General features: G+C 49.5%; 1 protein-coding gene across 2 annotated transcripts in view; it reads left to right on the top strand.

The window, feature by feature from the left end:
- The window catches only part of LOC122371887 (NADPH oxidase 5-like), a 60063-nt gene that overhangs the window by 9330 nt on the left and 29210 nt on the right, over positions 1 to 21523 (top strand). The window contains exon 1 of one of the 2 annotated variants that reach the window (XM_043348653.1): positions 18123 to 18708. The exons of the other annotated variant lie outside the window; for it this stretch is intronic. Within the exon in view, the coding sequence (XP_043204588.1) occupies positions 18211 to 18708 (498 nt within the window). The 5' untranslated portion in view covers positions 18123 to 18210. Of the gene's footprint in view, positions 1 to 18122; positions 18709 to 21523 lie in introns of those variants that run through there. 2 annotated transcript variants of the gene reach the window in all.

A 21523-nucleotide genomic window follows, 5' to 3' on the forward strand; every position in this document is an offset into this window, starting at 1 on the left:
AAAGTCATAAGGGATCAAGTCCCATTCGTAGCTAAAAGCCTAAAACTTATCGTGATAGGTATCTCTAAAGAGCCGACGTTCGGCGTATGCAGCAGAACAGCAAGAACTACATCGGTCGATTTCTTCACTCGAGATGTTGTTGGTGCCTTCAATATTCCCCGGCTAAGTGTGAAGGAATTGCCTGCCCACGCCGGCGGTCACTTAATTGAGCGTTTAATACAGTGAACTTGTTTGGTAAGAACTCTGAAACGCGTAATACCCAAGACGAATGATTTGTTGATCCTTGCAAGCATCCACCGCAGCAAGTAGGTACATATAGGCTGCAGGTAATTATTATTTTAATCATACTTTATATGGGAGCATGTTTGTGTGTCTGTGTGTTTGTGCGAGTGGATGTTTGTCTAGATTTACAAAGGTTTGCCTGCATTCTCTGGGAAGCCGGCATCTATGTACTTGACCTTGTCGATCCCGACCTCCGCCGTCTGTATCTGCGGCGGTGGGCGTATTTGGCCAGGTGCAGCAGTTCCCACGGGCCGATACCGGTCATCTGCTCGTGATAGATCCCGGCTGAGTAAGAGCGCCTTCCGACTGGCGCGAGTTTCGTCAGCTGATGATTATGACGTCAGAGAGGGTAAAATGAATCGCCCTTGGGGTACGTGGCAGCTGAGGGAGGAAAATAGCTTTGCCGCCGTCAATCGTCATAGAGGCTTTTTCGCTATGAAATATGAAGGCTTTCCACGAACCTGGTGCGCTCTCGACAGGTGTGAGCCCCGTGTCAACGTGCTGATGCCGTATGCAACAAATCGTCAATAATTGTGGTTAGTTTCATTCAATATTAAGCTTTAAAAATTCCCCTTTTTTAGTGTTCGGTAGACTGCGTCCGGGAGTCGGGCAATTCATTATTGCCCTGCTTAGGAAACTCAGTCGCTATTTGTCTAATGAGTGCATTAACTGATCCACAAAAATGACATTTGACAATGCAAGGGATGCTTAACCCGCGCCCCACGGGGGGCTACTTATAGCTCCCCCCTCTATTTTTATGCAATATCTATGGACGTATCACCACAAAACCTACAGTACCTTTGGCTGCATCAATTTGACACCTTGTACCCAAGCAAACATTTCGTAGCTACCATAGATCGGCCGAAAATGACGTCAGCGACGTCATGTTCGGCCAATTTTTATGCAAAACATTAAACTATGGCAATCGCTCTTAAGAGCTTAGTTTTTAAGAAAAATCCTTTTTTTTGCATGAGAGGACTCAGAATACACAGGGTATCAAACTGATATCTCAATGATTTATATAAAAATTGGAAATCATATTCTCGATTTTTTAACATGAGTATTTGACGTTTCGAAAAACGGAAAATATGTCCTTAGGTGGGCACGATCCGTTCCTTCGTTCCTCCGTTCCGGAACGCCGTTACAATTCTTAGGAACGGAGGAACGGACTCGTTACATTTTAAAAAGGGTAACGGACCAAGTAACTTCCGTTACATTGGTTGCTCGTTCCTCCGTTACAGTTTAGCCCGTTCCTTCGTTCCTCCGTTCTTCCGTTACTTTTCGTTTTCCGAGCGGGTTAATCTTTCAACTAACCCACAGACATTAATGTGGCAGCGAAGTTTAAGTTTTATCGCATTCTTATGTGTTAGGTTTAGTAAACCTGAGACCAGTCACAGTTCAAGCAGGTCAAGTGCCAAGGCACAGACTTCTCTATATATAAAGACTTATACAGACTTCTTCTCTATATAGAGAAGTATGTGGCCAAGGCTATAATAAAAATTTGGCTCGAAGTTGTCTTGAAGAAGGAAGATGGCCTCAGTGACCACTGACCTGGCCTTCCGGAAGGAGCTGGCGTTGCAGCATGTGTTCGCAAATTTCAACACGGGCGTCCCTTCAAGCGCCGAGCGCATGTTCTCGATGGGAAAAGACGTGCTAAGTGCAAAAAGGGTTACCCTCTCAGATGCCAACCTGGAACGTCTAGTGTTCGTGAAGGGCAACCGGCATCTGGCCGGGGACAAGTGATGCGCATCAGTACCACCAGACGTTCCAAGGTTTAGTGTCCAGTCAGTGATCGCTGTCTTGGTAGACTTGGTGGGCATTCCGTTTTCTCGGTAGGTTTATTTTGTGTCTGAATGGTCTCAGAAATGTGTGAAATACACAACATTTTAACGTGTTTTTCTTTTGTTGTAACGGAGTAACGGACTAAAGAACTTCCGTTACATTATTTGCAGATGAACGGAGGAACGAGTAACGGAAGTCACGTCGTGAAGGAACGGAAGAACGAGTAACGAAGTTACAATTTTGGGGAACGATGCCCACCTATTATGTCATAGAACACATACGGATGACCAACTCTGGGAAATTTTAGCCCGATATCTTCAAAAACAGCTAAGTTGTACAGCCCACCGCTAAAGTAATGTGTGGTTTTACCAATCTCAACGGATGGCTTTGACTGGCGATTTTTTGATGCGGAGTGATCGAAAAGAAAATGTCAATAGATAAAGTTACAGCTGCTAGGGTGACGATACATCTAAGCTACATTCAAAGTTTCATTGTAGTCTCGCTAGTCGTTCCTAAGCTTCAGAAGCAGAACATACCTCTGACTGACACCGCACATTATTTCTGCTGTGGACTGTAGGTACGCTTCGTAGTAAAAATGCCCACCATTATCAAATTTGAAATAATTTTTTTTTCAGTGCGTTTTTGACATCGCAAACCAAAATAAATGGCACCATCGTATTTTTGAGCTCAAACTGCATCGGATAGACACCTTTTTTAATTTACCTTTGAAATTTGACCTTTTTTACCTGAAAGTGACCTGACCTCAACTATATTCAGTTGAAAATGGTCTCAAATCACACAGACGACACTGATTTCGAAAGCTTTGGCCTACATGGACCATAAGACACGTGTCAGGTGTCCTATGTATGATATGTATGATTTCCGTGACCTAGGATGATCTGGCCTTGACCTGATAAATTTGAAGCATAAATTCGAAACTCTTACAGTATCTTAAGAATATATTCACAAGTATGTGAACCAAAAACGAGCCTGATCTGACTTATTAGCCGGCGGCCTGAGCCCAAAAAGTTAACAAGCCAAGACGTTTAGGTATTTGTTTTACTTTGGCCTGACCTGTGACGTCATCGGTGACCTCGCGTTCAATGGAAGTAAGTTTCGTTCGACAGCTTTATCTAGGGCTATCAGACGCCATTTGAGTTTTGACAATCGCCTTAGTAGTTTCGGAGTTAGAGGGGGGGGGGGCTATAATTAGCCCCCCCCCAGTGTGGCCCGTTACAGAACATAGGTACCCCAGTGCAGTGGGGCACAGGTTAATAAACTTCAAATGAAAATGCGTGCGACTTTGTTTCCTTAATCCTTAGGTATGCCTTGTTGAATAATCTAAAGTAAACCTTTCCGCTAATACCCGAGTGAAGCAATTTCTGAAGTAGGTAAAACACGCCGTAAAATGTGACCTGCAGCTCCCTCTCTCCCTCACTCCCTCCCCCCCTGCCTCCCACCCTCCCTCCCTCCCTCCCTCCCTCCCTCTCTCTCTCTCTCTCTCTCTCTCTCTTTCTCTCTCTCCCTCCCTCTGTCTGTCTGTCTGTCTGTCTATCTGTCTGTCTGTCTGTCTGTCTGTCTGTCTGTCTGTCTGTCTGTCTGTCTGTCTGTCTGTCTGTCTGTCTGTCTGTCTGTCTGTCTGTCTGTCTGTCTGTCTCTCTCTCTCTCTCTCTCTCTCTCTCTCTCTCTCTCTCTCTCTCTCTCTCTCTCGGGCTCATTTGCCGTATGTCAGCACATGCCACGGCAGGAGGTGACCTTTACCGAATTGATCCCAAACAAAGTCTCCATTGAACTGATGTTCTGCTGACTGTGTGCTGAGCGCGGCAGTCCCGGCGCGGGCGGTGCGCCTCCGACAGTGGCTGCTGATTGCCGTTTGGCCGCTGGGCCCGCGGGTGACCCGTCCGTCCAACCACCGGTGCTGCGTCACCGCGGTCGGTCGGAGGCAACAGACGTCCAGCACTCCCTGCACCGGTCCCACTGCAGTGTCTACCAGCCGCCTCTCCCCGCCTCCCCTGGTCTCCAGTGAAAGTGCAGTGGCCGCTGACAGCAGCAGACGCTCCATCCCGCCTCCTCTGGCCTCCACTCTCTAGAACTGGTAATGTGGGGACCAGTTGTCAGCAGCAGAGGCTCCAGCCCGCCTCCTCTGGCCTCCATTCTCCAGTGCAGGTGGTGGAGTGACCCGCCAGCAGCAGTCGTCAGCTGTTGGCTGCACTGTAGTGACGGTGCCCCGGGTCACCAGCCACTCAGGTGTAATGGGCACCGGTCACCGGACACCAAACCAACCGGCCAACCCCCTGACGGCGGCACGGCGGTACACAGGGCGCCGGGCAATTCCCCGAGTGGCCAGTTTCATCTGCACCAGCCGCAGACCACCCCTGGGGCGCGTGACGTCATCGAATCCGGACGCGTCATGATCGAATGATGTCAGACAGATCGGCGGCGGCAGCGGCGGCGGGCAGGAGTGCTCAATGGCTGTTTTAAATAAATAAACATCCTTCGTTTCGGTGAATGAGCCCAGTGCAGACTAATTATTTTATTACAAACCATCTTACCAAAACTTCTTTTGAAACTTGTGATGGCTGATGAGGTGGAATGATAAGGAAGACGTTGCTTCGTTCGTTTCCGAAAATACGGGAAATCGTGCAATGTCCTGTGACGACCGACCTCTGACCGGTGTCGGCGGCGGAAGTGCCGCGGCCCGGCCGGCCTGTGGCTCGGGGATCACATCCGGCCCGAGTGTGCAGCCGGCATCGTGCAGACGCCGGGGGAACCTATACCTACCCTGCAGAGACATGACGTCTGTGCAGGGAAGGAAATAGAGACGGAGGAACCTACACGTGTAGACGCCGAAAAGTCTTTCCGGCACGTGTGGCCGCGGTGGGAGCGATGCTATTTATAGACTTGACCATGGACCTCCTTGATTGCTCACCAGTCACCAGTATCGCGGTGATAATAAATGGCGGATGTTATGACCATGTCCGAGTCTCAAGTGGGTACTGGGTTGATAATGCTTTTTTGAATTAGGACCTCTACCGTAGTCTTTTCGCTCCAATTCAAGATACAAGATGGCCTTGGCACTAATCTTCAGACAAGATATTGGTGCATCAGGCGCATATTCCATCAGCTAATCACAGCGTGATCCCACTTAACCGGGATTCACCGAGCTGTGAAATCCTGCTGCGCCGGCTCACAAAGCCAGCTAATCTTCGCGTCATCGGATCACGCGAATCGGCAAATATTCTGCCTAGTCGAGTGCGTACATAGTCCAAGGAGATACTCGTAATTAACTATACCTTTCGACTTAACCCTCGCTAGCACATGGGGGGGTGGGGGGGGGGGGGGGGTGCAGGTAGTCTTTCTGCTCTGCACTCAACATTTTTAGAGCTAGAAGGCTGATTTTTCGTATAGCTGCTCCTCTATCCTTTCTTGATGTCCACTGAAAATTTCAAGCTTCTGTGATTTTTGGTTTCGGAGATATGACCTTGTTTTTCAGGTCATGTCATGACCCAAATGGCCAATTCTTAACATCTTGCGTTTGCCATGGGCCTTGTGAGCTTTTGACACCTTGATTTCGGCCTTTTTTGCCAGTCTTACCTCCCACCTATCATGGAACATGTTGTTCGACGATGTACAGGTGTCAAGGTCAGGGTCAAGGTCAACCTAGGTCATCTAAGATAATTGCGTTTTAGGCAAGCTGAATTTACTTTTTGTGAAGTTTTTTTGACTACATTTTTGGTAAAAGCTTCTCAGATCATGATTTCATGTAATATGGACACAAAAACAATCGGTGCACACATCAGTATACACACAGACACACACAGACATACAAACACATATAATTGACCTTGACCTAACTTGACCTGAAATGACCTCAGCAGCAAAAATCTGGTCGGGTAGTGTGACAAAGAGGTTCTAGCTGGCTTGGCACCAGAAAACAGCATCGTCATCGGTATATGATAAGCAGCGCACTTGATATCCAACGGTGACCCAAAACAGCAACATTTTTTAGTTTGACCTGACCTGGAAGGTCAATGACTGACCTGAGAAGGTAAAACTGGGTATCATTGGATTCGTCTCTTCCCAAAGAATCTTTTTGGTTTCTACCGCTAAGCTCTATCTCCAACAGGAACGAAATGGCGCGGGGGGTGGCACCCCCCCCCCCCCATGTGCGTTCTAGGATGGGAAAATGGCATGTGCGGGCGAGGGTTAAAATTAGCATGGTCTTTGGACGGGATACATCGACTCAGGCTGCATGGCCGCTGTAGAACAGTGTGCTAAACGAACTGCGAAAGCATCGCCTTTTAGTTAAAACATTAGCGGCGAACTTCGTTTGATTAAAATATTTTGACCATCCATAAGTCCTACGTTGAAACAAAGATCAATTAAAAACTTTTTTATCCACAGTTACCAACAAGACAGCTTCATCGCCGGTTGTATGGGTGCTTGGCAATCACGTCCAGCCTGTGGCTGCGTCACGAGTCGTGCGGCGCCGCCTGCGGTCACAGGCAGGGGCCGGGTGAGGCCGAGCAGTCGCCACGACCGCCTCTCCGCCTTTGATGAGCCGTACCAGCGGGGTGCTCAGGAGAGTCGTGGCGCGTCAGTTCTGGGGAGGGCTGCAGAGGATATGCTGTCACTTTCAGTGACTTTGATGAGCATTTGACAGCTTGGGTGCAGACATGTGTCCCCGTAAGGCACGGGAGGGGTGGGGTTGGGTGAGGTGGGCTGGAGAACGGCCACGGCCCGACCTGCCTGACCTCTGTCCGTAAATAACTTCACACCACACAAGTGATGAGTAGCTCTTCACTGTGGCGCGTGTGAGACTGGTTGAGCTCGGACCTTAAATCCACAGCCGCGGTATCAGATGACGTAACTATGCGTATATGGGAGGGGGGGGGGCTGCACGTGAAGGGGCGCCGTCTGGGTGACCAGGGAACAGTTCCATGTCACCGAGCTGAGCTGGGAGTCCGCCCCCAGAGGACTGAGTGGGGTCACAGGATCGGCGGTGACGTGGCCAATAGAGGTGGAAGAGGGATGGAGGTGGATGGTTAGGCGGAAAGGGGGACGGTGGAGGTCAGGGATCACGCGCGGGACATAAAGAGGGAGGACTATTTCGGAGACTGGAGGGGGCATAACGTATATATGTTACAGTTAGTATGCGAAATGGACGGCTCAGTGGCAATAACTGTACATCAATTCTAATGTTCAGTCGCGAGTTGTTAGCGCGAAGTTCTGTGATTGTCCCAAGGGTTGTGCTCAACGTTTATATTGGTTTAACCCGCGTCGGGCCGGTGGTTGGCGCCAACCGCGCCAGGCCAGGGGTATTTGAACACCCCCTCTAACTGGGCTCCTGAGCCAGGTAGCGACTCGCGGTGAGCGGCATCCGAAAGAGCGTCAAAGATCATCAAAGAAGCACTCGGTCATTTCTCGGGTCAGTTCAATGACTCTGAATTCCGTTGCAGCGTACCTAGGTAGTTTGCAACCTAACTAGTTAGTTTGCAAAGTAACTGAACGGTCAGTTAGTTTACAACGTAACTAGTTACGTTGCAACCTAACGGATTTCGCATACTAACTGTAACATGGCATCTTACTTGGCATCATGTTGTGTGTGGCGTCGTTGTAATAGCAGCTACAGGTTGTTGTAGAACATGCTTTGAGCTATGGATGGTTCTGGCTATTCAGGGATTTCTGATGCATTCGTTAACTTTTTGTTACACTTCCGCCTAGAGCATGCCGGTAAATTCAGGCACAGGCTGCTTGCAAGAGGTGTTCTATTCTGCAAGTGTCGTATAACAATGAAAAACGGCCACAACAAACGAGTTCCATGAAACGCTACGTAGCGTGACGGTATTCCTGTCAATTTTTACAGATGAGGCGTCCAAATCCTTGGAATCGTCCGTCTGTCTTTGCACCGGGTTATGTGTACCTATCGTGCTGAAATGTATGCTGTGGGCACGTAAACTGCCACAAATGGAACAGGGCCTTATACTGTATGTGTCAGAGGAGACTGCTAAAAGTAGGGTCAAATGAACTGCACAGTCCCTCGGATGTTAGGGGGCAATTTGTCGGTATTTCACACGCACAAAAAAAATGTGGACTCCGCTGTCGCCATCCCAACTAACATCTCAGCTGAGTTTAGTAAGTGACCGCGGAATAAAGGCCATATGATGCTGTGAGGACTGATTTTGGCTCTTATCGTTACCGAATTCTGGCTTTACGACCGGATTTGGCACATGAGTGCACTCCCAGGGAGCTTACAGCTATTTTGTTAGCCAAGTCCGCTTAGCTCAAGTCGCAGACGGGGTCCAAATTCTGGCCAGAGACGGCTTCAGTGACGATTCTGAGCGCCAGCCTGTCGCATGTCATCCGCTACATCAAGGCCTCGCTAACGGTAAGGCGCATTAGTTGAGAGCTCTCCAATACACTCGGTACAGGGTGTCTGGGAGGTCGGACCGGTAATACACTCGGTACAGACTACAGGGTGTCTGGGAGGTCGGACCGGTATTTGGCCAGCGAGAACTCAGGTGTGTCGGACCCAGCCGTCAGCAAACCTGTAGATGTTTGCCGTGCCTACATTCGCGATTTAACCGCAGTGGCGGCCGCGGCCAGTGAAAGTCGATAAAGATGCCGGCCCGGCATCGAATGCCCATACGCCGTTCTTGGTGTGGTCTGGTGTCTTTTGCTGACCATGAAACAGTGTGATATGAGGGGGCTGATTAGAGCCAGAAGGGTTGATTACGAGCGAGCGAGCGCAGCGAGCGAAGCGAAGTCTTTTCAATATAACGGAAAAATCTCAGTATGAGCGGCCCGGCCCGGCCCGGCCCGGCCCGGCCTGTAACGCTTTTGAGAGGCTTATATCTCAGCAACCGCTGGACCGATTGGCCTGCGGTCTTTTTTGCTGGGTAGCCCCATCCCTTCTACCCCGTAATTGACTACTTTTGATACATCTCAGTGACCGTCGTGGCACGTGCCACGTGAAAAGTCAAGGGTGTTCAAGCAGTTTTGCAAAAGTAGTGATTTTGAGAGGCTCATATCTCAGCAGCGGCTAGAGCGATTGTCTTGCGGTAATTTTTATAGTGTAGCTGCATCCCTTCTACCAAAGGTCGGATACTCTTGATCTATGTGAGTGACCCCCACTGCACGTGCAAAATACAAAAAGAAGAGGTGCCAAATTTGTTCCCATTTCAGTAACTCGGTAATTACTGGGGCGATTTCGCTGAAACTTGGCATACAGGTAGGCACCCACCAGGCGATGCATTCCCATGTGTGGCGGTTAGGGTGCTACTGCACGTGCGCACGTGCAGGGGGCGTTTCCAGATCTCGAGAACGGCTGGGCCGATTGCGCTCAAATTTGGTACACGGTTGGGGACCGGTTAGTAGGGCGCCGTGCAAAAGTCGTTTTGGACCCCGTTTGCACGTGCGCACGTGCAGAATGCCGTTTCCAGATCTCAGGAACGGCTGGGCCGATTGCGTTCAAATTTGGCACACCGCTAGCGACCGGTTAGAAGGGTGCTTTGCACAAGCCCGTTGGAAGTACCCTCTCGCCCTTCCACACGTGCAGGGCTCACTATCTCGCTCGCTCGTTCTTCGCCCAAAAGGCGTTTTACTGGTTGTAAGCTTCCATCGGGGTCTTTTGGATAGGTCAATATTCGCTAACGCCCGATTTTTCGGCATTTATTACGAGCGAGCGAGCGCAGCGAGCGAAGCGAAGTCTTTTCAATATAACGGAAAAATCTCAGTATGAGCGGCCCGGCCCGGCCCGGCCCGGCCTGTAACGCTTTTGAGAGGCTTATATCTCAGCAACCGCTGGACCGATTGGCCTGCGGTCTTTTTTGCTGGGTAGCCCCATCCCTTCTACCCCGTAATTGACTACTTTTGATACATCTCAGTGACCGTCGTGGCACGTGCCACGTGAAAAGTCAAGGGTGTTCAAGCAGTTTTGCAAAAGTAGTGATTTTGAGAGGCCCATATCTCAGCAGCGGCTTGAGCGATTGTCTTGCGGTAATTTTTATAGGGTAGCTGCATCCCTTCTACCAAAGGTCGGATACTCTTGATCTATGTGAGTGACCCCCACTGCACGTGCAAAATACAAAAAGAAGAGGTGCCAAATTTGTTCCCATTTCAGTAACTCGGTAATTACTGGGGCGATTTCGCTGAAACTTGGCATACAGGTAGGCACCCACCAGGCAATGCATTCCCATGTGTTGCGGTTAGGGTGCTACTGTACGTGCGCACGTGCAGGGGGCGTTTCCAGATCTCGAGAACGGCTGGGCCGATTGCGCTCAAATTTGGTACACGGTTGGGGACCGGTTAGTAGGGTGCCGTGCAAAAGTCATTTTGGACCCCGTTTGCACGTGCGCACGTGCAGAATGCCGCTTCCAGATCTCAGGAACGACTGGGCCGATTGCGTTCAAATTTGGCACATCGCTAGCGACCGGTTAGAAGGGTGCTTTGCACAAGCCCGTTGGAAGTACCCTCTCGCCCTTACGCACGTGCAGGGCTCACTATCTCGCTCGCTTGTTCTTCGCCCAAAAGGCGTTTTACTGGTATTTACATTTTCTATATCCACTGTTAGTGCTCAGCGCTTATGCAGTGTTAGATACAGCTCGCCAAGTATAATGCTTGTTGTTGTTGTTAACTGGGGCTTTAGGGCGCGCCGACTACTAAGGCCATTTTGCGCCCACTACCAAGTATAATGCAAGCCAGCGACTGCTCTCAAATTTCAAGCTACCTCATGGTATACTAACATGCATTTCAAAGGACATGATGATAGAAATTCAGAGGGTTGATATTAATCACGTCTGTTTAGCTCTAAAGCTGCTTTATTGCGGTGAGATGCGTCGTTGTAAGCTGCAGTCACGCCGACAAAGGTTTGTAGATTTCGAAGATATGTGGGACAACATAACACCACCGTTAGCATGAGCCATATCCTCTCATTGCTTCTTGGTACCTACGATAAAATTGCCTTTTAACGGATCATTTACCTCAACAACATAGCTCACCCAGAGATCAGATGGCACGATCAGACCCGGGTGATACCTCGTCGATGGATTTCTGTGGCGTTATCACGCTCTGCACTGCTTCCTGGCCCGCCGGCTAGAGCAATTGGTGGCCCTCCCACCTGCACGCCAATGCAGCTGCCGATTGGCGTGTCGTTACGACTGGCGGTCGTGAGCCGTTTCACATTCAGCTGAAGGCCGCTCGGTGAAGCATGCCTCCCCACGAGCTAAACACCGTGAATAACCGTCGGAGGCGGAGTCTGACTGACCGGTTATAATAGACGGTATCGCATTTTACTTTTGATACAGGACTGATGTCATTCAATATGACGCTGTTGATAGTGTGACATTAAAATCACTTGTAAGTGCTAAATGTCGACTTGAGGTGTAGCAAAGTAAATTAAATACGTTTGTTTGTAAATAACGATTTTCCCATTATATTTTCATGTTCGAGATTGTCGATATTTTTTGTCGATATTTTGTACCTTATCAGAGCTGACACGCCTTTGAAGGATACCTAAACTGACATCACTGTTTGTCCACTTCTCTTGTTTGCCGTGTCGTGGTCGGACACCTGTAAACAAAGGGGAGAGACGGTAAAAGGCAGAGTTTGTTTTATTGCACCGCGCACTCTGCTGAAAAACTGCCGGGAAACACCGGCCCTTGCCGGGATTTGTTCTGGCCTCGCCGGAACTCACCACCTTGACGTGCCGGAAGCAGAAGGCCTCTGACTACTGTGACTCGTTTAGCACCGCGAAATCTCTTTGACTCTGATCGTGACTTCAATCGTGACTCAAACCGTAACTCTGATTGTGACTCAGTCCGTAATTCATCCATAAAATACGTCCGAGTATGTAAAACAGTGATCCCCGCCAGCCACAGTCGGCATTGTTGTCCTTGGTTCTCCACCAGTCATGACCCGCGACTGTGTGCATCTGTGTACGTGCCTGGGCAGAGATTTGCCGATTCTCTATCCAAATTTTACTAAATTAACAGTCAGGCGTGTGTTGAAGGGGACTGGTGAGAAGAAAACGCCTTTTCCATTCATCTCTTCCGTCTCCTCTCTCTTTCCTCCCGCTCACTCCCTTTCTGTCTCTCTCTCCCTCTCTCTCTCCCTTTCGTTATCTTTCTTTTCTCTCCATCCTCTCTCCCTCTCTCTTATTCTCTCTATCATCCCTCCCTCTCTCTCTGTCTCTCTCTGTTTCTGTCTCTGTATCTGTCTCTATCTCTTCCTCTTTCTCTCTCTCTCTCTCTCTCTCTCTCTCTTTCTCTCTCTCTCTCTCTCTCTCTCTCTCTCTCTCTCTCTCTCTCTCTCTCTCTCTCTCTCTCTCTCTCTCTCTTCTTCCTTTCAGCAGAACTCGTTGTAACTAAATATATAATAGCAATGTAATGTATGTGATGAAGAGCCTTGCAGGCCATTTTTCGGTACTTTGTAGATGTCGTTTGTTGACCAGATGTTCACCAATCAAAAGAGCACTGACGGACTGATTGAAAATTTGAGACTTTTCTCGCTAACTACACCAGCATGGCAAAGCATCTGGAATGATTTCGAAACACTGGTATGATATGGCCTTGCTGGTATGTAACTCGAGCATCAGTCGCTTTCCATTCCTGAGACGCCGTTGTTCTGTTTACCTCTGCTTGCATAGTTTTTGTTTCGTAACGGGTTTCGCAGCCTTTGATAGGATCTTTGGTGACGTTAACAATATATAGAGGATTCTTCATGGCTCCGAGTGGAAGATAAGGATATCTTTTCCAAGCGGGTTACTGAAAAACCGAGCGACGAAGGAGCGAGGTTTTTCTGTTACACGCGAGGAAAAGATATCCGATCTTCCACGAGTGATCCATGAGGAATCCTATATCTTTCTATGTTGAGGTTTATTCTTAATTATTTAAATATCATATTCAAATGTATTCATCTATGTAAAAATAGATTTAGAGTATTTTGTATTTATTTCCCATACGCCGAGATATCCCTTTAGCATTATCCTAGCCGTGCGGGAAACATTTGCACGTGATCTTTCCTGCACTGTTTTCCGGCACGGGTTGATGACCTACAGTTCTGGTGATTTTTTGATAAAACTCTTAAAAAGGTGATTTCAATAATTAAATTGTGAGTTTCTGAATAGATATTAAACGACGTATGGGAAATATCTTACTGAACTTGCTCTGGGAAGAAAAATGGAAACCTCGGTCTTCAAAAAATCTCCGGCACTCGGCTACGCCTCGTGCCTACAATTTTTTAAAGACCTCGGTTTCCATTTTTCTTTCCCAGAGCCGTTCAGTAATATATATTCATAAATTTCATAGACAAACAACCGTTAAAAATGGTTCGGTTATTGACCCATCATCACTTGAACTCTTGATTTTTAGCTATGAACCCTCGAGACCTTATCTTCGCATCTCAGAGGGATGCAGAGATAACACATTCTTATCTTTGCATCTCAGAGGAGTGCGAGATAGAAATATCCCTGCACTGTAGACCCAATGGCAAATAAACCTCAACTAGAAAGATATCCAGATTCTGATTTGATCGGTGGCGCGATCTTTGATGACTGCTCGGTTGAAGATGTTGGAATGCGCATGTGTTGCACAGCGACCGGATGCTGGATCTGACTCTGCATATCAAAATGCGCCTCTTCCTCAAATGTGATGGTGGAATTCATGCTTCTTATGCAAATGTCTGCGAATGCGTTTTCAAAAGGTCATTTAGAGGTTTAATTTTTTTAGAATGAAAGCATATACTGTTTTAAAGCGGCTTTAATCTATTAATGCTTCTTATTTACGCTGGTAGTGCTTATAGGCACACTTGTGTGAATCTATTGCAGCCCTTTCAACACCTATTGTTTTCCAGTTCCGATCGGACCCATCACGAATGTCCCAATTAATATCAACGCTTGGCGCAGCTGACTGATTTATCCGACAGTTCAGGCCCGGGGGTCGTCTGCCACTGCACATCCGTGCACAATGTACACTTTGCACACTGCCCATGTACCCTATATGTGTAGTGTGTCTGTCGGCTTCCCCCCCCCCCCTCTGTATGTCGCCAATCCATTGTCGCCGTTGTGCAGACCACAGATCTCTCTCACCACATCCCATATTCATGTCTCGTTCTCTGTAACCGGCGCTGTACTGATGTATGACTCAAGCTGCGCAGTAGCCCGCTGAAACCGGATAACTGTACGGGATAAAGCGTGTCGCATGGTCATGGAAAGCGCGGGTACCACGCACCTGACTTTTAGTTGAACACTGAGCAGTGATCAGCTTCCAATGCTGTGGAGATGGTGTTTAACGCTGACCGCGCTCCATTTGAGCTCGCGGCTTCTTATTTCTGAATATGATGCAGCCACTTTTTATTGCATGTAAGAGCAAACAGTTCTTACAAACACCAATAGCCAGTAACTGCAAACAGCGCACCCTGCCAGCCCCGCGGTGTATTGACGCTGTGTCTTTGTGCTCTGCGGTCCCCTCGGTACAGAGGCGCGGCGCGGGTGCCGTCTCGGTGGGAAAGACCGCCGCCGCGGAACGGTGGAGAGCGCCGGGCGCGCCCCTGACGTAGGCACAGATTGCATCACTCGCGGAGGCTGGCCGTTTTACGCAGTCGGCACAACGTCAATGGAAGATGAACGATTCCTTCTTTACTGGAAGAGCGAACCTTTAGCACAATGCATTACCACAGAGCGGAAGTGCAGGCCCATGTGAGATTTATTTCTAGTACGACGATGAACAAACTCTTTGCGTAAATGTTTCGTAATTGGAATAAACACCCGAGCATGACTGCATACCCGTCTGCAAGGGCATGCAAACCATTTTCACAAGGGTAAGAGGAAGTTGATTAAACAGCTAAAGAACTTCTGCGTGTCTTCATAGCGCGAATAGCTGACGTAGATGATGACACATTAGGTATAGATTAACACATAGGTTGACACATAGAATGACACATTGATTGACGCAGGCACACAGACACATAACTTGGTATGCGACAAACGCGCATATTGCTATATTTGCTCCTTCACTTAGCCAGTAAGGTCCGTTTTCTTGGAGGACAATTTTTTAACAGCCGACCGCCGGAACAGGCGTCGTGACTGCGGGAGGGAAACCCACGGCTGTGTTCAACGCTCGCCTGCTGGATAATATTCCACCGTGTCATTATGTGCTTCTAAACAACAGGTGATCCGCCAGTTGCGGCTGCATAATGGCTTCGCCGTATAGCTAGCACTATCCATTTTTATGCGTCAAGTCATAGATAACATGATTCATGCTGCCTATGGCTAAGTATTGACGAGCAGACTGCGAACATGTTAAGTACTGAGGATGAATAATTAGGGATGTGTGTAAACGCCGTTGAAGAGGACCAATGACGCGCAGATACGTCTGATGTTTGATGAACCGTTAACGTGTTTCTTTTAAGACTGGATATTTGCATTTTTACAGCTACAGATTGCATGGCAGTGCTGCCCTGGCTAATCAAAACGGATAAGCGTTCATGCTCAGAATAGGAAACTCACATGGAGGCGTTATAAATGCCCATTCTCCTGGCTTGCAGTTGATGGATATTGGACATGTCTCTTGCCAATATTGAATGCACGTTCAGGAAGTTAGCTGGAGCAGTCACCATAGCCATAATCATACCCATGAGCATTTGTTTTTAGCCTCACCAATAGTAATGTTTTCATGGAAGGAATGTGTGACGTGGGCGGCCTTCACGGCCAATATGAATCACGGTGACGTAATAACCACTGGGTTTTCAAGCTAATTTCCACTTACAAAAGATGCAAATGCTTTAGTATTTACCTACGCATTTCATTGACTTTTTGTGGATGGTGTGGTGGCGACGACACGTTGAAACACCCTAATAGTTGTAATTAAGTTAGAAAATATCAGGATCACAGAAGGATGAAAACAACTTTCAGCGAAACTTTCCCCTCCAGAATGAAAAGCCACAGCATGCACGGACAGCAACAGCTGACACGAGGTTGTCTGTTTAGCCCAAGTGGCGTGCAACAGATCATAGGCCGCCCTCTTTGGCCAGGCAGATCTGTAATCGCCGTAGGTATACCGGAATCTGCTGGATCGCGGTAACCGGTCGTGTGCCGCCAAGACGGCAGCGGTCGGCAGCGCGGCGGGGCGTCCGCTGCGCAGAGGCGGATCCAGCAGATGGTACAGGGAGTGGGGAGGTGTGCACTATGCACCAAACATCACGAGGTGTGTCTCTGTCATGTATGAGCGTGAGCAAGAAGGGGAGAGAAGGAACGAGAGGAGAGAGAGAGAGAGAGAGAGAGAGAGAGAGAGAGAGAGAGAGAGGGAGAGAGCAGAGAAGAGAGCGAAGAGAAGGAGGAAAACGCCAAGGGAATGGGATGGGAGCTGATGGGAGTTGAAGTCAATTGTTTCAAAGATTTTCAGGAACTTTTAAAGAATTGACTGGCTAAGCATTCCAAGATGTACGAAATATGAAATTATTGTGTTACCGTGATGTGACAATGTGTGTGATATCTGTGAATGTGTATGTGTAGCATGCTATTTTCATGTGCGACGACGTATAGGGTAGGGTGGTTTAATTTGAATGGGGTGGGGTGATTTGAGCATGGTTGGTCCGGATGGGATTGTGGGAGAGGTGCTGTACCGCAAGTCTGGGCCCGATTGCGATAATTTTCGCCAGGGAATGACGACCATTTCCGTAACTGGCTTTGGTTGTAGCCTAGCAGTTTTCCCGTAGTTTCATTTGGGCCAACTGCAGGGGTGGAGAAATATGCCGAGTTGGGGTTGCACGGGCGCAGCAAATCCCCCGCCGCCCTAGCGGTGACCTTGACCTCCGCCGCCTGGTGCGGCTCCAAAGCCAAGCCGGCGCAGCCGGCGTGGAATTGGGAAGACTCGTGCTACCCCAACTCGGCACATTTGTCCACCCCTGGCCAACTGTTATCGAATTGCCCCGCCCTGTTCAAGTTGTTCCACCCTGCCTTACATATGCTGTAGATAGAATATCGATAGTTAGGTACTACCATCACCAGGGCTTTACAGCATTTGTGATGTCTGAACTAATATACGAATATACGAATACGAGCTCACCGGGACGAGAAATTGAGGCAAAGCGGACGAAACGGGCACAGCAGAATGGAAGTATAGATTAAAAGGATGAAATAAAGAAATAGAGATAGACCAACCGTGCAGGCGAAACCATTTATCACAAAGAAATATCGTAAAGTATGCAAAGGAGAGCTGAGGGGCTGGAAAGAGCAAGTGTAGAAAAGGAACAGTTCGGCAAAAGAGGCTGTACAGTGGATATATTGGGGCGAAACAGTCGTGGAGAGAAGATACGAACAGGATAAGCAGAAAGGTACAGCCCACCGCAAAAGTAAGGTAGGGTTTTACCAATCTCAACGGTTGGCTTTGACTGGCGATTGTTAAATGCGGAGTGATCGAAAAGAAGATGTCAATAGCTAAAGTTGCAGCTGCAAGGGTGACGATACATATAAGCTACATTCAAAGTTTCATTGTAGTCTGGCTAATCGTTCCTAAGCTTCAGAAGCAGAACATACCCATGACTGAAACCACACATTACTTCTGCTGTGGACTGTACATCGGGCCTTATAAAAAGAGGCCTGATGGCGGGTAGGTATAAAATATTACTAAATAGCGGATATGATATGACATGTAATTGCCGATGACATGTTATAGAACTTGTCACATCAACATGCGTTACCGATAATTGGGTGGTGTGACATGATGATGTGACATATGACAATATGACCGCGATGGAGATGAAACGATGAAGCAGAAATGAAAAGGTGAACCAGCTGGGGAATGCTTCTGGGGATAATATAATGTCACCGTTTAGGGAGATGAGCTGAATGGAAACGGGACGACTGACAGCACCCGGAGGAGTACCTATCTCCGGTGTATCTCCGGTGCTGCTCACCGAGTAGCCCTCGGCTCGTGCCGGTGATCAGAACCCGGGGATCGGGACACTCCGGTCCGGCGGCGGCGGCGGCAGGTCTTCCCGCCGGGGTGCGATGACGTCAGCGCGGCGCGCCGGACCGGCCGCGGTCGGCCGCCGCAGTCGGACGGACCGGACCGCCAGTACCGGCGGAGACGGCGTGGCTGGCACGCGCAGGAGACGGCGCTCGGCTGTGCCTGCGGTGCGCGGTACACGATGGAGGACGGCGCGCAGCTGAACGGTGTGGTGGTGGACGGCGGACGGCTCGAGGTGCCCACCACCGGCGGCCCGGACGCCAGTGATGACTCCTCCAGAGCTTCGCCCAGAGCGTCACCTCGAGGTTCGCCCCGAGTTTCGCCACGAGCTTCTCCCCGAGCTTCTCCCAGGGGCTCTCCCAGGGGCTCTCCCAGAGACTCTCCCCGCGGCTCTCCGGGCATCTCTCCCAGCAGCTCGTCGGGGGACGTTGCCGGGGACGGCGGCCGCGGGACCTACCAGCGGAAGGTGACGCCCGCCGCCGGCGGAGAGGTGGCGAGATACAAGCCACGCGGCTCGCCCACGCCCGCGCGCAAGATGTCCAAGATGGAGCTGGAGGCGCTGCGCGACAGGAAGCGGATGGGCCATCTAAAGGAGATGGAGCGACTGCTCAGGGAGGGGCTGCCCGAGCAAGGCAACGTCTTCGCGTCGGACGGCTTTGTCACGGCCATCACATCGCCGGTACGGTTATTGACTCTCCCGTCGGTACGGTTATTCACCGCGGTAGTCACTCCCTCTCCACTTCTCTCTCTTTCTCTCTCTCCCTCTCCACTTCTCTCTCTCTCCCTCTCCCTCTCTCTCTCTCTCTCTCTCTCTCTCTCTCTCTCTCTCTCTCTCTCTCTCAATGCGGTTATAGGTAGTTCTTTTGGCCCTGTTACAGCCCCATCCCAGTGCCGTTCCCGGCACGGTTACAGCTCCCTATAGGTGTAAGGTTAATTGGAGCAATCACGGCCGTTTATGAGACGGCTAGTCATTAGCACGAGAGTATCGAAAACTGTGTTATCAGTGCTGAAACTGCTCAATTACTCCCATTTCTGCTTTCTAGTACTTAAAAACACAATATCTTGCGATTCTAATGTTGTGGGTAATGGTCATTGTGTGGGTGCATTGTCGCACACCACCTACTCATCTCTCCTGCCAGAGTTTGGGTTATTTATACTTGGTATTGGCGTTCATTTGGCTGGAATTCCATTGTGGTCGTGTCTCTCCGGTGAAGCGGTGGAGGTTTTGAGGTCACGTTTGGCTTATGTACGGGCCCGTCACTGTCGCCTAACCTTAATACTGGGGAGGAATGTGGCTCCAGTCATGAGATCGCGCGAGAAGATGTTGGCTGGCAGCCACAGTCGGCTTTTGATCGGACGGTCCGTCCCAGCGGAAAATCCCACATTTTTCATTATCTAGGGCTGGATTGACTTGCTATATGAGTGTGATAAATGCATTTTATGGTTGTCGTAGGATCTCTGGATACTGCTACAAATATCTTAACTAGTTTTTCTTAGACATACCAATTGCCACATAAGGTGTCTAAAGATTAGGTACTCGTTCCATATTTAAATGCGAAACTAAAATTTCTGGTTTGAATGGAACACTCAGAAGGCCCTATCGGATATAGGTATGTGTCAGGCTTATAACGACTCAGCCGTATCGCCGCCTATTATAGTGACAAAATGCATGAGAAATTATCGACTTTCTCCTTTGCGGTTTGCAAAGAATTCCTTCAACACCACTCTACCTCACACCACACCAGTATGGAAATGGGTAGCTTAAAATGTTGTGCCGTCGGCAGCTGCCGCCGCCATGCCGGCTAAAAACTCAACACTTTGTCTTGTTCATTGAATTTATCTTTCCAATCTCCATTGTCAGATTTCTTGAAGCCCCAAACCACAGTCTCACACCGTCGGATTTTACGATTGCATGAACATGCAAAATGATGCTTCATTTTCAGGAAAATCCCAAGAACAAAACGTTGCAACACTCGTGCATTATTGCACACGAGACCACAGTCCTGCCGAGCTGTGGCTGTGATAGCATTGTTCCGAACCTCTCCGACCGATGCTAATGGATCCTGAGTGTGCGGACGGCACTCCGCCTCTGCAGCGGTGCCGCCCGGCCGCAGTCAGAGTGCCGCCCGGCGCTCAGTCAGAGTGCCGCCCGGCCGCAGTCAGAGTGCCGCCCGGCCGCAGTCAGAGTGCCGCCCGGTGCTCAGTCAGAGTGCCGCCCGGCGCTCAGTCAGAGTGCCGCCCGGCCGCAGTCAGAGTGCCGCCCGGCCGCAGTCAGAGTGCCGCCCGGCCGCAGTCAGAGTGCCGCCCGGTGCTCAGTCAGTGCCGCCCGGTGCTCAGTCAGAGTGCTGCCCGGCCGCAGTCAGAGTGCCGCCCGGCCGCAGTCAGAGTGCCGCCCGGCCGCAGTCAGAGTGCCGCCCGGCCGCAGTCAGAGTGCCGCCGGCGCTCAGTCAGAGTGCCGCCCGGCGCTCAGTCAGAGTGCCGCCCGGCGCCGCCCCTCGTGTCACGGTGGGTCTGCCTGCCGTGACCTTGGTGCCTCACAACACGGCGCGGCCCTGGCTGCCGACGGAGCCGTGACGGAACACCGGGGCACACACCGTGCCGCGCTGCTCAAACCGCTAGTCAGACTGTTTGTCTGTTCTTAGGGCCAGACTGTTTGTGCTGATTTCTTATGGCCTGTGACTGACGCATTCACAGTGCAGTGCGCAGTGTCCTGATGGTTTCTAGTGATGTTCCTTAATTGGGCCAAAAGTTTTATTGACCCAGGTTGAAGCTCGATATGATGTCAATATCTTTGTTTTGCAGGTAGTAGGTATTGCCGTAAATCAACAATTCATTTAAAACAATGTTTCTTCTGTTTTAACACAAGCAAACGCTCTCTAATTAGACGGTTGCTTGGAAGTATTTTGTTGCATTTTTTGCCTCTTTAATGCATTTTTTTAACATAACCATTTGGACGGTCTTTTTTTAAGGGAATCTATCGATACAAAACTCACCCATGACCCTAGATATAAAGACACGCTGCCTAGATCCAAACAATTATTTAGCAGAAATGTCTGTGCTCAGTGCTCACTGCTCACTATGGCAATCAGCGCCATACTGTGCCTCTCCCACCCGTGTCGCCATTTACCGCGTCAGAGCAGCTTATTCAGACTGGTGGGGCTAATCTGCCCCAAATTACTGTCTAAGACCAAAGGACAGATGCCAATCTCTGGTTCTGACGGCTGTAGCGGGAATTCTAGTTAAACATGTCATGCATAATATAAGGCTTATGTTTCATCATTCCTAACTCAAAAGCAGAAAATCAGACTGGCCAAAAATGAGTCTTTCCTCCATGCGAGTGATACCTCCAGCCGAGGTCACCTGGATTTTGATCTGTGATATGATCGGCTCCGAGGCTTCCTCCGGTGGCGTTTGGCACGCGCGCTGAGCCGGCAGAGGTACTCCGGTGTCTGAGCTACAGAACTGGTTCCCCTCGGCTGCCGACCGGCACATAC

Source organism: Amphibalanus amphitrite, unplaced genomic scaffold, assembly GCF_019059575.1.
Source record: "Amphibalanus amphitrite isolate SeventyFive unplaced genomic scaffold, NRLGWU_Aamphi_draft 001288F_arrow, whole genome shotgun sequence".
In the NCBI taxonomy this organism is placed as follows: Eukaryota; Metazoa; Arthropoda; class Thecostraca; order Balanomorpha; family Balanidae; genus Amphibalanus; species Amphibalanus amphitrite.